Below are 17,887 nucleotides of genomic sequence, written 5' to 3'. Positions count from 1 at the left end.
TCAGAGCCAGTGTGGTGTAGTGGTTAAGAGCAATAGACTCGTAATCTGGGGAACCGGGTTCGCGTCTCCGCTCCTCCACATGCAGCTGCTGGGTGACCTTGGGCTGGTCACACTTCTCTGAAGTCTCTCAGCCTCACTCACCTCACAGAGTGTTTGTTGTGGGGGAGGAAGGGAAAGGAGAATGTTAGCCGCTTTGAGACTCCTTCGGGTAGTGATAAAGCGGGATATCAAATCCAAATTCTTCTTCTTCTTCAGGTTACATATGCTTCAGGTTACAAACTCTGCTCACCCAGAAATAATGCTTCTGGTTAAGAACTTTCCTTCAGGATAAGAACAGAAATTGTGCTCTGGCGGCGCAGCCGGAGGCCCCATTAACTAAAGTGGTGCTTCAGGTTAAGAACGGTTTCAGGTTAAGAACGGACCTCCAGAACGAATTAAGTTCTTAATCCGAGATAACCACTACTAAAGAATCCCTTTCCTTGGAATAATACACACTCAGGTCCTGTTTAAGAGCCAATATCGACTTTTTACTTTAGTTGAGATCCCTACATTGCAGAGGGTTGGACTAGACGACCCTTAGGGTACCTTCCAACTCTACGATTCTATAAAAGGGGGGCACACCCACAACGCATTTTCAGAGCAAAACAGATTTAAAGTATGTGGGATTGCTTTAGCAGCTGAAGATTGCTGCTGTCCAGCCCAATCTAGCACGTATTTACTCAGTGATAATGACCAAAATAGCTGCAGTGGTTGCTATGGGTAAAGTATTTGCCCATTTGCCCAGTTCCGGTGCATCAATAAATGCATCAACCCCATGCCAGCGCAACCCGTCAAGAGAGTTGGCACCCTAACTCCCCTCATTATTGCCAGCCACCTTCACCATCAAACAGGCTGATTTGCACAATACCTGTACTTATTATACAAAGTCTAACTTTATATGTTGTTGCAACCATCCCGGTCATTTCATCCAAAAAGGAAATAAAAGTATTCTGTGCATCTTGTGCAAAATATGCAGAGATCCACTGTTGAAATACAATGTAATACACATGTATGTTAAAATGTAGGACCCCCCTCCCCCCACAAATAACTTTCGATATGGTCGCCACAACAAATAAACTTAAAACTTTGACTTACTGGGTGGGGCGTTGGTACTGGCAAGCGCATGACCTGCCCCCTCTGCTCTGGTTCTACCCTGTGCTCCATATTACTCCCAGTAATTGTTTTCCCTGCACAGAAGGCTGGAATTCTCTTGCACACTTAACTTGGTTCACTAAAAGTAGTTGGAAACTCAAGTAAACGCGCATGGAACCAGCCTCTGAGGCTACAAGTAAGCTACAGTATATGCTTCCGAAGGAGGCTTAAGTAGGGATGGGGATGCGCGCGGGGGAGGAGGAGGGGAGGGGTCGTCCCCCGCTGTGGAATCCTCCTCTTCCCCCCTCCCAAACGCCCTGGCTTTCACCATCTCCTTATATGGACTCCAGAATGTCTGACGTCACCTCCAACGCTGGGAAAACCAGTGTCGGAGCAACCAAACCTCCTTTGGGCAGGAGAGCAGGAAAGAGAGAAGGTAGTGGGGGGGGGGGAGGAGAAGGAGAGGGCAGGGAGGACCCAGGGGGTGGAGTCGGAATGCAGATCGACGCGGGCGCTCCTCCAATGAAAGCGAGCGTTGCCCTTCCATCATTGGCCGAGGCGGGGAGGAGGCGGGGACAGACGGTCCCCTTCTCGCCCAGAGTTGCAGGAGGAATGCAAGGGAAGGGCAGGGAAGGGGTTAGGCTGCGCCGGCTGAAAAGCGCCGCCTGCCTGCAGAAGGGGCGTCAGTCAGCGCTGCCGGGCGAGGAGTTGGGAAGGCGCTGCGGGAGAGGCTCGGCGTCCGCGGATACTTCTTTAAGGGAGCTGGGTGGGGTGGAGAAAAAAGAAGATAAATTGCAATCTACATATTTTCAGCCACCTTTTCCCCAGTTTTGTTCCAAACCTGGGGGGAACTGCCCGCTTTTCACTCGCAGAAGTTGCATAAATATATTGCTTCTCCTTTGCACCGTCGTGGGAACCTGAGCAACCATGCCTGTCTTCCACACCCGCACGATCGAGAGTATCCTGGAGCCGGTGGCGCAGCAGATCTCCCACCTGGTCATCATGCACGAAGAGGGCGAGGTGGACGGCAAGGCCATCCCGGATCTCACCGCTCCCGTGGCCGCCGTGCAAGCCGCCGTGAGCAACCTGGTCCGGGTGAGTTGAGAGAGACAGAACCTGCTTGCTTGCTTGCTTGCCTGCCTGCCTGGGAGGCTCAGGATTCTTAATTTCCTTGCGGAAGAAACACGGGTCTCTTAAAATAAATAAATAAATAAATGAAAACACACACCCAACCCTCTTGATCTCCCAAAGCTCCCTAATGCAAAAACTGCATTAGGGAGCTTGGCTGTCCGTTTGCTGCTGGAGTGTTTGTCTGTCTGTGTGTGTCCCAGCAAACTTCAATCGGGCCCCACCTTAAGTCCCCCTCCTCCCCCTCAAAAAAGTGTTTAGGGAATGCAAGAAAAAGTTCTGGCAGCAACGAAGTTGTCACTGCAGGAGGAGTCGAGATTAATCCCCTTGGTGTGTTCCTGGTTTTGCCTCACTGGCTGGGAAATGGCTGAGCTGTCCCATGTTGACTTTCCAGGTTAAAAGGTCTTCTCTTCCCTCCACCCAACAAAAGGAAGGAGGGAGGAAAATTTCCTTCCAAGGCTTCCTGACAAGTTTCCCCTTCTGCCTTCCTCCTCCTTATCAAACTCCCGTTTAGTTGCTTGACACGCCCAAACTTGCTTTGCCCCTCTTTCAAACAACAAAAAAGCAATAGTTTGTTTGTTTGTTTGTTTGTTTTTAAAGTTAATTTTAGTTGAGTTTAAAGTCGAACTGAGATCACAGGTCAGCAGGCCGGGTGATTCAGAATATGATTCACAAAGCTTACAGAATCAAAAGAATACAGAATAATAAGCGTATTTTTGACAGCAGAAGAAGCCAGGGATATAAATACATCAACAGGACATTAACAGGGTGTGTTAATCATAACTCTCAGAATATAACCTAAAACTATCCCTGGATAACCGTAAAGGTGCCTCCTCTAAGAGTGCTAGCCAATTAAAGCAGCCAAATTGATTTGAAAGCTGGAGGAGGTGATTGTTCTGTGTTTTCGGTTAGTGATATACAATATAAAATCATACCAAATAGAAATAAATGTGTCCTTCTTGTGTTGGCCTTTCAAGACTAGTAACTTATGAGTTAATTTTTCCTTAAAGAGCTGTTTCCCATACCTTGGCAGACCAGAATAGTTTTCATTTATAGATCTCCATGTTTTATGAAGCACTTAACAGTAAGCCCAACAGGTATCGCTCAAAGTTATTTCTGTGAATTTCTTGCTGAACGTAGATGGGATCTGAATACTGTACGTCCCAGTCTTGGGTGTTTCACCTTCTTCTCAAACTCCGCATTTCCCTCCTCTTCTGCAAAGAGAGAATGCTACACATGCCATCTTGCATTCTCCTCCTGGCTCTCTTACTTCCTCCTCTTAGGAATGCCGGAAGCTACTTTTATGCCGAGTTAGATCCTTAACCTACATAGCTCAGTATTCCCTTACACTGAATCCAGGGTTTCAGACAGTGACCTCTCCCAACCCTACTTGGAGATGTTGGGGTGGGGTGGGGGTGGGCAGTCAAACCTGGGACCTTCTGCACATGGGTAGATGCTCCACTGCCGAACTATGACCCTTTCCACTGTGTGCCCCCACTCCAGCTTCCTGGCAAGGCTTGCTTTTCATAGTATCATAGAATTGTAGAGTTGGAAAGTTCACCAGGGGTCATCTAGCCCAGCCCCATGCAATGCAGGAATCTTTTGTCACCACGTGGGACTTGAATCCACAACCCTGACATTTAGAGCCTCATGCTTTACCAACTGTGCTGTGTAGTGGATTGCACCATTTTCTGATGCCGCCTCTGAATGGTGATACCCTGGTTCCCTGACCCACCTCTTTCCTGCACAGTCTTCACCAGCTATCTATGACAGTGGCAATGTATTATTGGCATAATGTTTTATTGTGTTTCTTTTGAAGGAGGTTTAAAAAAAACAAACCAGGGGCGGCATCCCTCTCTTGCTGTTCCCACCCCACCCCCTTTGCCCCCTAGCATTGTTACTTGATGGGGCAGTCGGGTGGCGCTGTGGTCTAAACCACTGAGCCTCTTGGGCTTGCCAATCAGAAGGTCAGTGGTTTGAATCTCCGCAACGGAGTGAGCTCCCATTGCTCTGTCCCAGCTTCTGCCAACCTAGCATTTTGAAAGCATGCCAGTGCAAGTAGATTAATAGGTACCGCTCTGGCGGGAAGATAAACAGCGTTTCCATGTGCTCTGGCTGAGGCAGGAAGGTAAATAGCGTTTCCATGCACTCTTGTTTCTATCAGGGTGTCCCGTTGCGCCAGAAGAGGTTTAGTCATGCTGGCCACATGACCCAGAAAACTGTGGACAAACGCCGGCTCCCTCGGCCTGAAAGCCAGATGAGCGCCGCAACCCCATAGTCGCCTTTGACTGGACTTAACCTTCCAGGGGTCCTTTACCTTTTTAACCTGTTATTTGATACTAGGTCAGACTACTAAAACTGTTGTGAAAGCTGGGTTGGGGGTCATTTTCTTTGAGAGCATGCTCTGTGGTGCTGAGGAATCTGGAAACAAGGGACCGACTGCACAGCTGCCCCTCCTCCCATCTCTTCCCCCGCCCTGCATTGCCCTCAACTTTCCGACTTTCCACCCCCTCTAAATCATTGTCCTGTTCCCAAAGGAAACTCTTGCAAGGCTCTACACTTCTGCTTCTAGTGTTGTAGTACCTCATATTTACACCTGCTCCTGTAGTAACAGTGTTGTTCCCTTCAAATCCGCCTTGACCATCCCTTCAGCCCGGCTGTTCTACCCCTTCCCCCTTCCTTAGGCCTTAGATCAGGGGTCAGCAAACTTTTTCAGCAGGGGGCCGGTCCACTGTCCCTCAGACCTTGTGAGGGGCCGGACTATATCTTTTTTGGGGGGGGGGAGAACGAATTCCTGTGCCCCACAAATAACCCAGGGATGCATTTTAAATAAAAGCACACATTCTACTCATGTAAAAACACGCTGATTCCCGGACCGCCTGTGGGTCGGGTTTAGAAGGTGATTGGGCCGGATCTGGCCCCCGGGCCTTAGATTGCCTACCCATGCCTTAGATACTCTGAATCATCCCTTTCTTTTGATAAAGTTCCTATCCTTTCAGGTCCAAACAGTGCTTTCCCCTTAAAAAGATTTAGAAAACTCAATGGCCAGAGCTAGTACCTACCAGTTTACTAACTGTTTTCCTGTGTTAGATCAGTTTCACTGTGTGCGGCTGGGTGCAGGGTTCCCCCTTTGCATTCCTGCCCTTTCACTGACAGGTCCTTCCCTGTCCTTATTACACCTTTCCCTTGCGAGTGAGAATAAGCAACGCTGTTAATGGATCCACAACATTCGTTCTATGAAGCTTACTTGAGCTACTGTTCCTTTGAGGCTTCCGTCTCAGCGACTTCTGGTCTTGGCACACATTCCCCACTCTACTTTCCAGCTTTTCCCACAGTCCCCTTCCAGGCAGACAGAAGCGAATTGCAAGTGGAACAGCTGCAGAAAACATCCCCGAATCCCAAAATATTGTATTGGACAGTCGCCAACCACCAAGGTTGGTAGATAATATAGTGCATGTGTGTTCTTCAGTTCTTCCATTTTCTTCAGTTAGACTGTGGTGGAATCTACACACATATGAAAATGCCTTTTTAAAAAAGTGTTTAAAAATACATATATTGAATTTTCCATAAGGCTCACCACCGCCATCTAGTGCCACATTGTATATTGCACTTAAAACACGCTTGAAAAGTTTTATTTGCAGCTGTATAGCTGAGTCCTGTGTATGTATTGTTCTTTCTCCACCTTTTCTCCATGGAGTTCATGCAGGATTCTCTCCCCGCCCCTTCTATTGTTGCCCATTCAGAACTCTTGTTGCCCATTCATATACTGCCCCTGCTTACTTCATCATGCTACATATTTCACACACATTCTCTCTATGCTTTCTTTTGCAAGGTTGAGGGATCTCTCACATTTAAAAAGCTCAGTAATGCTTGGCGCATATCTTCAGTACAAACCCATGCCATCTGTGTATTTTGCAGAGTTGTAAATCCTTTCATATTGATTGATTTTTGTGTGTGCTGCTAATTAGACGGATAGTTCAATGCCCCAAATGCAACAGTTGCTTACAACTTCACGGCACCGGAATTTGTTTTGGAATCTATTGGCCGCCAACCAGTGGTGGAGGAACCCTCTCTGGCACCCGGGATTGCGCATGTGCGGCAGTCCACGCGTGCGCAGCCCATACGGGCTGTGGCTTGCACAGCGGCCGTATGGACGCCCATGCGGACTGCGCGAGAGAGCGGCAGCCCATACGAACGCCGTGCCCTCAGCTGCTGTACAGCTGGGGGGAGGCAGGGGCCATCTTGTCACCCCTCCCAGAGTTAGATAAATTGGAGTTCTTATTATTAATATACCAAAAAAAACACACACCAAGAACTCTGGCCAGAAATTTAAATACTAGGAATAAATCCTACTCATGGGTTGCAGTCGAATAAAGGTATATATTCTGGTAAGAGTTGCAGGCTTGTAAATTCTAACAAAAAAACAGCTTTAAAGTCGCATATGTATAATTCGTTACAATGTACAATTCGTTACAGCCTTCGTCAGCTGGGAATATCAATAATGCATACAAATATATCAACATTCTATAGCAATGCATCAAAATTCTAAGGCGTTCATACCGAAACAGGGCTCTGTCCTGCATTCTTTCTTTGAATCGACTTTCGACTCCGGCTCCACATACAAAACGACTTTTTGAATACTAGTGGATACGGACTTATACATCATTTGTTGTTGAGTCAAACCTCTTATGTTCTACATTGTAACAAATTATACGTTTTGTAACAAATTAAAGCTGTTTTTCTGTTAGAATTTACAAGCCTGTAACTCTTACCAGAATATATACCTTTATTTGACTGCAACTCCGCCCCCTCCACCCCCCTTCCTACACCACTGCCACCAGCTTGGATGGCTTAAAAAAAGAGGGTCAGAGAAATTCCTGGAGGAGAGGGCTATCGGTGGCTACTAGCCTATGCTCTGCCTCCACAGTTGGGAGGCAGCAGTGTTTAAAAATACCAGTTTCTGGAAATCATGGTAGGGGAGAGGGCTCTTGTGCAAATGTTCTGCTCCCTCATTTCCCATAGGCATCTGGTCGCCCACTGTGAGAACAAGACGCTGGATTGGATGGCCATTGGCCTGATCCAGCAAACTCTTCTTGTGTTCTTATTTAATCTTGTTGGTATCTAAATGCCAGTAATGGCACAATTTGTGGATTCTGATTCTGAATATTACGCATACTTTCTACGTTTCTGTAGTAGCAGGTGGTGGGTGGAGCTTGTTCCTACATTATACTACCAGTCACTTTTCCTTAGCGGTGAAGTGGTTAAAACTGATTTTCTTACATGTGCTTTTCTCTTGCATGTGGTTGGTTTGTTGCATCTGTCGGCGCAGGGGAAACAAACCACCAACTTTCTTCGACCTGCAAGGTTTATAGCTTGTACGAGGCTGGATTGCAATGTTGTTGGCATGTTAGCAGCATTTATTTCTGAACGGATGCTGAGGTTACATTTTACCATGATGTGTTCCGCCACTGTATGGTAGCTGAGTATTGTTGATGTTCAAAAACCAGTGCTAATCCCTTGAGGGATCCATACTGAACCAATTTCTATCAGAAGCCAACTTTTTAAATTGCAAGTAGGGGATAAACAGGTTGGGTCACTTTTCATGAATTCAAGTCAGGGAAGAAGAGCTCTTGTCACTTTTTAACCCTTTCGTTTTCTGCTTTCAAACATGCAACTTTAATGAGGTCTCTGTGCATTGGATAGCTGGGCTTGGGGCTGTTTGTTGATTGAAATTAATTCTGTGCTTCACTGCAAAATTTTTGTAAGGGGTAGGATAATGCTTTAGCTCTTGTGTTGAGAACGTCTGCTTGTGTTACTCTTGCTGAAGTGTGCGTGTTTGAGTGTGGCAGGGTAGGACTGGATTGACTCTCTTAAAAACTCTTCATTATTTTGATGTGCATCAGGAGCTGATTTAGGATAGCGCTAACAGAGCAATCCTAAGTGTGTTTACTCGTGTGTAAATTGCACTGAGCTCAGTGGGCCTTACTTCCTTTCATTTTAGGATTTCACTATAAAGAACGTAAGCTGAGTGAAAGTTCAAAACTCACACCAGCCATGATTTTGCTAAGGGCCAAAGCAAACCAATACAGTGGTACCTTGGTTTGCATATGTCTTGGTTTGCATATGTTTTGGATTACAAACACATCAAACCCGGAAGTGCCTGTCCCAGTTTGCAACCTTTTTTTTGGATTACAAACAAATTGTTTTTGGAGGCCCCATTGGCGAAAGTGTGCCTTGGGTTACAACCCCTGTTTTGGTTTACAAACAGACCTCCGGAACGGATTATGGTTGTAAACCAAGGTGCTGCTGTATTTGCAAAGACTCTTGTTACATGACAGTATCCTATTACACAAGTACAGCCACCTTTAAACTATTGCCCTCCAACAGTTGTTGGACTTGCATGATCCCTGACCATTGGCCATGCTGGCTTGGGCTGATGGGAGTTGTAGTCCAACAACATCCATACAGCACCAGGTTGGGAAAGGGTGTGCAAGGCTATTTGAACAATTTATTTGAGGGGTTTTTTTGGGGGGCGGGGAGGATATAGCAATGATATATAAATGTTGTTTAGTTGCAACATTGAACTTGGCACCCATTTTTTAAGAAAATGCTTTAATCTGAACTAAGGTCAAATACATATATATGCATGTGTACTTGCAAAGTGATGTAAAATTAACCTTTTTCTCTTTCTTTTCTTGATGGTGGAGTTTCCCTTGTGGTAGTGCTTCAGGGCATAAAGTAGCATTTATTATTTAAGATGACTGAAATCTGAGATGTGGACTTTCATTTGAAGGGGAATGCAATTGAGTCAGGAAATTAAACCAAAGAACGACAATAAAAACTGAAACGTAACTTTTGCGACACATCACATGTTGTTTAAATTCAGTTTTGAAGTTCTGATATGGGTGTTCCAGTGAATGTAGTGCGTCTTGATTTAAAAACGAAAAACAAAGTTCCAAACTATTGCTCTTTTCATTTAGGTCTGATTATTTAGCACAAAGAAGGTGGCAGTTGTGAATGGGTTTCATTCTTTTCCCCCTTAGACGATGTTGTTGGACTTTGACTTGAATCTTAATTTTAGAGGTCAGAAACCTGAAATCCTGTATGAAATGAACACAGTAATCTTGTATGCATTCTTGCGTCGTCTGGGATACAGTGGTACCTCGGTTTATGAACTTAATCTGCTCCAGAAGTCTGTTCTTAAACCGAAACTGTTCTTAAACCGATGTGCACTTTCCCTAATGAGGCCTCCCGCCGCCGGTGCCCTTCCACCTTTTGGATTCCATTCTTAGACCGAGGTAAAGTTCTCAAACTGGGACACTATTTCCGGTTTTGTGGCGTTTGTAAACCAAATCGTTCTTAAACTGAACTGTTCTTAAACCGAGGTACCACTGTAGTTGCACTTTGGGGCACGTTTGCTATGATGGTCAGATTTAGAGAGGAATACCATACAGCCATCAACTGTGTAATCCTAAATCCCATTGCATTTAATGGAGCTTACTCCCTGTAAGTGGTCAGCACTAGATCTCGCTTTAAAAATTGGTTGTACTCTGTTCATAAATTATAATTGGCATGCTGGATGAGATTCAAAGCAGTGTTTGTTTGCACACATGGATTCGTCCGCTTCCTTTTACCAGAAGTAATTCCATATACCTTCTGAACCCCAGCAGTCCTGCAAGCTTTCCCCTCCCCCCTTGAGGATGTTGTTGGAAGGAAGTACCGGTATTCTCCTCCCTCCTCTGTGTCTGCAAGGAAGTGCTTTCCAGTCATTCATGGGAGGGTTGGGTTGGGTTGGGTGTGTGTTGCTCCCAGCAATGGTGTAACTTGTCTGGACTCTGTGTAGATTTGATACTGCTCTTTAAATCTTCTGGAATTAGTGATTGGCTGGCAGTATTAACCTTATTGATTATGTCACTGTTTTGAAGAGCTTGCGTCGGAATTGACCTCTGCCTGTGTATCCAGAAGTCAACAAAAGAATGTACTGTTTTGGGGTGCGTCCAATCTCTAAACCACTCCAGACAGCCTTACTTCAGAGACTCTTCTTAAGTAGTACTCTGTTCAGAGTAGTGGTCCTGTTCTGGAGGAGGCAAGAAATTTCTTGAACAAGCAGCTGCTTCAAAGGAAAACAGAAGCCTCTTCCGCCGAATGTGGCTTCTATCAGAAGGGGAAGGTTCTAGTAAATTAGTGTTTCCCTCGGCAAGTCCCTGATCATAAACAAGTGGAAGAAAATTTAATTACTCACCCTAATTGTCTCTTTGCGGCAGCTGGAATAATACAGCCCCTGGAGGGAGAAGAAGTCTCTCTTCTTTAGCAGCCAAGAGGGAAATTCTGCTCCCAGGACAAAGGCCATAGCACTTGTCGCTCAACCACAGAGTAGCTCTGTCGCCAAACTCCTTCAGGGGCAGTGATCTCTTCTTCTGCTTCCCCCTTCCCCAGAGGACCAAAGCTGACATGATACCAGTATCCATGCTTGTTGAATCATATGTTTTCCATGTTCTGGATTAAAGCAGGGCTTCCAATTTTTTACATCAGTAGGGGTAGGGAGGCGAGAGGAGCTGAACTTTTCCCTGCCTTGCATTCCTGCGTTGTGTTGTCGCTGCTCCTCCGCTCCCCAGTTTGGTTCACTTTTTATATTGGAACCACACGGAGACAAAACACGCCAGTGGAGGAGAGTTTGGATCTCCTCGCCTGCACTGCTCCATACATGAATCATAGAAAGGAAGGGAATCCTGAGGGTCATCTAGCACAACCCCCTGCGATGCAGGAATCTCAGACGCAGGGCTAATAAATGGAGCCACCCCTGTTGTATCTAGTTTGGCTCTCAGAGAATTTCCCGCCATACCACTGCAATATTTTAAAGTTTAGACCGTTCTGTCAAGGGAAACTTTGGACTTTGCAGGATTTCAAGGCAGTACTGGGCTTCGGCTCAGTATACCTAAAGGAGCGTCTTCACCCCCACACTGAAGTCCAGCTCCGAGGGCCTTCTGGGGGTTCCCTCACTGCAAGAAGTGAGGTTACACGGAACCAGGCAGAGGGCCTTCTTGGTAGTGGCGCCCGCCCTGTGGAACGCCCTCCCATCAGATGTCAAGGAAATAAACAGCTATTTGACTTTTAGAAGACATCTGAAGGAAGCCCTGTTTAGGGAAGTTTTTAATGTCTGATGTTTTATTGCAGTATTAGTATCATTAATTCTGTTGGGAGCCGCCCAGAGTGGCTGGGGAAACCCAGCCAGATGGGCGGGCTATAAATAAATTATTATTATTATTATTAATTATATAATGTTCCTAATAATCTGCACCCAGTTGGGAGCACATGAGCGCCACAAAGGGTCATGCACTCTTGTCTACCTGCCTTTTAATTGCTCTGATAAATATTCTGTGCCAAAGCTCCAGCAGCACTCTTTAAGAGCTGTGTGTACTTTTCAACTCGGATCACTATTTCACTGAGTCTAACACTACTCTGAAAAAGTAGCTGTTATCAGGAAGTAATCTAAAAATAAGCCCAATAATGTTGAGAAGGGTCTGGTCATGATCTTTCAGATTTATAATTATAGCTGTCCAAGGACCGTGTGAGTACAGGTTTCTAGCAGTTTCTAAAAGTAAGGCAGATGATTAATGTCGCCATACTGATCTTCTCTATTTGCTCTGAAGTAAAGGGTGTGGATCATAGCTGTCAACTTTTCCCTTTTCTTGCGAGGAATCCTATTCGGAATAAGGGAATTTCCCTTAAAAAAAAGGGAAAAGTTGACAGCTATGGTGTGGATGCTGTTACAGAGTGGCCCTTGGCCATGTTAAAGGAATCAAACCATGATTTGGGGCTTCCTCCTCTCTGAAGTGTGACTTCCTGAGGCCGACCTTAACTGTGGTTAGCAAGCTTAACTCTGATTAACATTAATCCCGATTCCATCTTAACCAGGGCTTGCTAACTAGCTCTTAAGGCCCTGTTATCTTAAGGCCTTGTTAACACAGAACTTTCATTAGTGTTAATTGTAGCTAACCATTGGTTCCAGTCAGTCTTAGGAATTTGCCAGGTTCCAGCTGCGTTTTGCGACTGGTGCAGGTCCAGTTGCGACCATGTGGAGAACTCTGGATGCCAGGTCGGTCAACCTGACGGCTCCATCTGGCTGGCCTCTCCAGCTTTCTTAAGCAGGTTATTTATTGCATTTATATATGGTTCACCCTACCCCTCAGTTAATCCCTACAGCAACCCTGTGAGGTAGGTTACGAGGCAGTGACTGACCCAAGGTCACCCAGTGAGCTTCGTGACTGAGTGAGGACTTGAACCCTGATCTCCCAGGTCCTAGTCCGACACACTAACCAATACACCACCCTGGCTTCCTAGAGTACTTCTGCTATGGGGCAACTGTATAAATTATGTAGGTAAATAAATATGGAGAAAGCAAAATGTCACTTAGAGAAGAATCTGAAATATTTTCCTTTAAGCTTGAGTTTGCCTTATTCTGGATTGTTTTATTTGATGTTTCAGTGTGATATAAACCACTTTGGGATGTTCTCTTTAAAATATAAAGTGGTATAGCAATCCCTGGAATTGGTTCACCACCTTGCCTAGAAAGGGAATTTGGAGGGCTGGCTTGCAGTCTTCCAGCACTGTACAATTTAGAGAGGGCTCTTTCACTGAAGATCTTAACAATGGCTTCCTTCAGACTCCTTGGTGCAATGTATTATGTCGAGGAAACATTTTGCGCTTTTTCAGCCCTCTTGGCCAAGCCTCTTCCGGCTGCTTTGAGCAAGTCGGTGAGGGCAAATGTCAAAGGCACAGCTGGGTGACCTCAGCCATCCATGGGGTCTGTCCACATCCTCGGGCCGTACAAATTTTATGCAGTCTATTTCTGGTTATCAGTCCTAGTTTGAGGCTAAGTCTTGCTGAGAGTTAATGAAACAATTAAGGAAATTGCAATTGCCCTGCATCTGTTGAGTCATAAAGGATTTGCTCTACATGGAACTGGGCTTTGTGGAAGCAGAAACCAATGCTATACTGCAAGCATATTCCAAACTCTTTGCTATGTGAAAACAAAATAAAATAAAAAAAAAATTCCTTCCAGTAGCACCTTAGAGACCAACTAAGTTTGTTCTTGGTATGAGCTTTCATGTGCATGCACACTTATAGAGCCAGTGTGGTGTAGTGGTTAAGAGCGGTAGACTCGTAATCTGGGGAACCGGGTTCGTGTCTCCACTCCTCCACATGCAGCTGCTGGGTGACCTTGGGCTAGTCACACTTCTCTGAAGTCTCTCAGCCCCACTCACCTCACAGAGTGTTTGTTGTGGGGGAGGAAGGGAAAGGAGAATGTAAGCCGCTTTGAGACTCCTTCGGGTATCAAATCCAAATTCTTCTTCTTCTTCTTCTTCTTCTTCTTCTTAGGTGCTACTGGAAGGAATTTTTTATTTTATTTTGTTTTGACTATGGCAGACCAACACGGCTACCTACCTGTAACTTTGCTATGTGAGTTCACCTGAACAATTCAATAATGCTTTGGTCTTTAAACTCCTTTTGTTTCTCTGTAAGGCTGTCATCAAAGCTCCTTCTGGCTTACTATTTTTGTAACTGTGAATCTTCACTTTGCCGACCGTGTTTCCTGCTGTGGGAAAATAACCTTTGCATCCATGCTAGGACATTCTTAACATGACTGAAAGCAAAGTTTATGCAAGGCTGTCTGGTTGTTGTTATATTCCGGAAATGCCTGGCAAATGAGCTGATTGGTTGATAGACTAAAAAATAAAATGTCTCAATTATGGGTTCATGTGTTTCGAATTTGTGAAGTAAAGTCATTAATGGGGGTCTAAACTTGCTGCTAAACTTATCATAGCTAGATAGTGGAGAACTCCTTAATACAGGCCTTTTTTTGAGGCACAGTTGTCATGGGAGGGAAATACTGTTAAAAAAAAAAATTAATCGAGATCATGAGGCAAAGGATTAGGCACGTGATCATTCCACAAACTGCACTCAAATGTTCTATGAGAATAGTTTCTGTGAATTGGTAACTAAATGCAATGGACTGCATTTATGTCAAAAGGTATGATCTGTTGCTTTTACCCCAATAAGTATTGTTACTGGTAGTTAACAGTACACAAGAGTATTCTCTGCAGAAAGAAAACAATATGTAAAAAATCATTATTTCTTCAAGGAAATATTGTGGCATTCATTCTGGGCCAGCTGGGATTCTTGCTCAGTCTTGCACCCTAATCCTTGTGGGGTATTGCATAAAAAAGGTAACGGGACCCCTGACCATTAGGTCCAGTCGTGTCCGACTCTGGGGTTGCGGCGCTCATCTTGCTCTATAGGCCAAGGGAGCCGGCGTTTGTCCACAGACAGCTGGTCATGTGGCCAGCATGACTAAGCTGCTTCTGGTGAACCAGAGCAGCGCACGGAAACGTCGTTTACCTTCCCGCTGGAGCGGTCCCTATTTATCTACTTGCACTTTGACGTGCTTTCGAACTGCTAGGTGGGCAGGAGCTGGGACCGAGCAACGGGAGCTCACCCCGTCACAGGGATTCGAACTGCCGACCTTCTGATCAGCAAGCCCTAGACTCTGTGGTTTAACCCACAGCGCCACCTGGGTCCCTGGGTATTGCATAGTCACACGCATTCTTAAGCCCCCTAAGCAGCACTTGTGGTTTTAAAACCAGAGGGGAGGAAGGCATTAGCCACAGAATGTGGCTTCTCTTCCACCTTAAAACAGTCAGTTAACATACCTGTGGGTTACTGTACCTGCAGAGTGTACCGAAACATTTGCTTTCCCCCCATTTGTAGTGGCTTCATGATAGGATTTGCTGATTTTGCAAAAGCCCGTCAAGGGAGGTGGGAAGATTTATTTGTGGCGTTAGTGGTTAATAGCATGTTCTTCTTCAGAGACAATTAATCTCTGCAAGTATCTGTATAGTTGAGTTAGCAGTCCGTCCCCCCCCCCCCACAGCCAGGCTACTTCTGCGAGGAAGTTTCTTCATTCGCAGAGCTCACGTTGGCTTGCTGCAAAATCTAGGCATTTGCAACACTAGCGGTGACACATGTATTAGTGTTGCATAGAACTTTGTGGGCCAATCCTTGTTTGTGATGGAGATTGTAGAGTGTTGTAAGCCTTCTGTGGGATTCACAAATTCTGGCTGGCCTTGGTAGCTGGCGATTTTCTGCTGGGCAATGGTGAAATCCAGTTCCGCCATGATTCTCTGACAAAGGCAAGGCTGCAGTTATTATCGAGATATGTACAGTATGTGCTTTGATTTGTAGAACAACAACTAAAGGTTTATTAAGTCGTCTGTTGTGTGTCCCCCCTGTCCACAATTTTCAAGTGGGACATGGTGGGGCATTTGAGATCTGCTGCTTCTGTCAGCTTCCTCCATCTCCCGTTTTTATAAATTTGTCCTGATGATCCAAACAATGATGCACATTAAGGTCTTCCTGAGCTTCATCATGATCACCTCCTTTGCTCCTGCCAGAGAGGAGGGAAGGAAAATTGGCCAGAGTTGGGAAAGGTAGATGCTATTACGCCATCTATGGCGAGTGAGTGCATTTGCTGATTCCTGACAGTTTATTTTAAAAAGATGCTACTTTTTTCAGATCTTAACTTTAGGGTGTACAGAGTTAATTCAGATGTTGTGAAAATATTCATCTTGAACTTGCTCATTTTGAACTTCCAGAGTTGGGGAGGAGGGTGTCCTTCCCTGGGAAATGTGCAGAAACTAGCAGTTCTTCAGAGTTAAGCTGTAGATAACAAGTCGCAGATTACATTGTGGCAGCTGTTTGCCACCAACCTGGCAAAGTTTCCCCGTTTCTTGTGCTACAAATGCTAAAATGGATATAGAGATAGCTTGTTTCAGTGTTGTGACTTCAAGAGTAGCAAGAATAAAACGTATTTAGGCATAATATCCGACCCAGCTGAAAACATTGCTCACAGAGTAAAAAAGAAATGAGCCTTCAAGGCTTTCCAAAATCCTTGCAATGTGGTCACTCATCACAGGTCTACGGGGAGTGTGCTTCAAAGCTGTGAGGCCACCACGCCAAAGTTCCTGTCCCTCCTGAACAGCGACATTACATCTCTGTGACACAGTGGGTCAGTGTGTTTTGCTGTTAACCAGAAGGTTGGTGGTTCGAACCCGCCCAGGGACAGCTGTGGGCAGGATACCTTTATTGCAGGGGTTGGACTTGATGACCCTTGATGTCCCTTCCAACTCTACAATTCAACAACAACAGCAGCAGCAGCAGCAACAACAACAACTTATTTATACCCTGCCCATCTGGCTGGGTTTCCCCAGGCACTCTGGGCGGCTCCCAACAAAATATTAAAAATACAATAAAACATCAGACATTAAAAACTTCCCTAAACAGGGCTGCCTTCAGATGTCTTCCAAAAGTCAGATAGCTATTTATTTCCTTGACATCTGATGGGAGGGCATTCCACAGGGAGGGCGCCACTACCGAGAAGGCCCTCTGCCTGGTTCCCTGTAACCTCACTTCTCGCAGGGAGGGAACTGCCAGAAGGCCCTCGGCGCTGGACCTCAGTGTCCGGGCTGAACGATGGGGGTGGAGACGCTCCTTCAGGTATAGTGGGCTGAGGTCGTCCAGGGCTTTAAAGGTCAGCAGCACCAACACTTTGAATTGTGCTCAGAAACATAAAAAGGTAAAGGTAAAGGGACCCCTGACCATTAGGTTCAATCGTGTCCGCCGACCTTCTGATCAGCAAGCCCTAGGCTCTGTGGTTTAAACCACAGTGCCACCCGCATCCCCTGCTCGGAAACATACCTGGAGCCAATGTAGGTCTTTCAGGACCGCTGTTATGTTGTCTCGGCAGCCACTCCCAGTTACCAATCTAGCTGCTGCATTCTGGATTAATTGTAGTTTCTGGGTCACCTTCAAAGGTAGCCCCATGTAGAGCGCATTGCAGTAGTCGAAGCGGGAGATAACCAGAGCATGCACCACTCTGGTGAAACAGTCTGAGGGCAGGTAGGGTCTCAGCCTGCATAGCAGATGGAGCTGGTAGACAGCTGCCCTGGACACAGAATTGAACTGTGGCTCCCTAGGAAGTGGGCATGCCCAGGAGGGCCTCCGAGGCAGATCTCAGTGTGGGGGCCTGGTGGGACCAGGTGCAGGCAGTCCAGCAAATATTGCTGACTTCCTATTCCAGAAACTGACTTCCTGTTTCAGAAAAAACGCTTTCTGGGATAGGTGAGCTGCAGCTGCTGGCAATGCTGCCGGTCTGCTGCACTTAAAAGTTGCATACCAGGTAACATCAGGAGAAACCTGCGAGTTACGCGAAGTGCTGATCTAGTCTGGTGCAATGAAGAGAATTAAAAGCCCCATTCCGCAACCACTCTTCCCCGATCAAATTAATACACACCCACCCCACAGTGCCACTTTGCATTAAGGAAAAAGACATGGGATTCAGCCACAGGGCTCTCTTTTTGTGCGTGGTTTGGCTCTTGGATTCTCAATCTGGCTCCTCTGGAGGTTTTCCCCCCTTCATCTTAAGCGCTGAATAGATTGAGGCTGTCTGGAGACACTGCAGCTGTTCTCTCGCTTCACTGTTCATTTGCTTCTCAGGGCCAGATCCTCTCTCTTGTCCTGATGAATAGGCCGCAGTAAATTTTGATGGGTGATTCCAGAGTTGCCTGCCTGC

The 17,887-nt window shown here is 45.9% G+C and overlaps 1 protein-coding gene and 1 non-coding gene across 3 annotated transcripts in view; both read left to right on the top strand.

Annotated features, from left to right (window-relative positions):
- Positions 1-1,730: 1,730 nt before the first annotated feature.
- Positions 1,731-17,887, top strand: part of VCL (vinculin) — a 77,035-nt gene continuing 60,878 nt past the window's right edge. The window contains exon 1 of one of the 2 annotated variants that reach the window (XM_033148533.1): positions 1,731-2,226. In XM_033148533.1, the coding sequence (XP_033004424.1) occupies positions 2,059-2,226 (168 nt within the window). In that variant the 5' untranslated portion in view covers positions 1,731-2,058. The remainder of the gene's footprint in view (positions 2,227-17,887) is intronic. The other variant, XM_033148534.1, reaches the window with a different exon arrangement.
- Positions 16,307-16,380, top strand: TRNAN-GUU. The gene has a single exon. It is a non-coding gene; the product is annotated as a tRNA-Asn (tRNA).

This window comes from Lacerta agilis, chromosome 5, assembly GCF_009819535.1.
Source record: "Lacerta agilis isolate rLacAgi1 chromosome 5, rLacAgi1.pri, whole genome shotgun sequence".
NCBI lineage: Eukaryota > Metazoa > Chordata > Lepidosauria > Squamata > Lacertidae > Lacerta > Lacerta agilis.
This window is presented reverse-complemented; position numbering and strand designations above follow the sequence as displayed.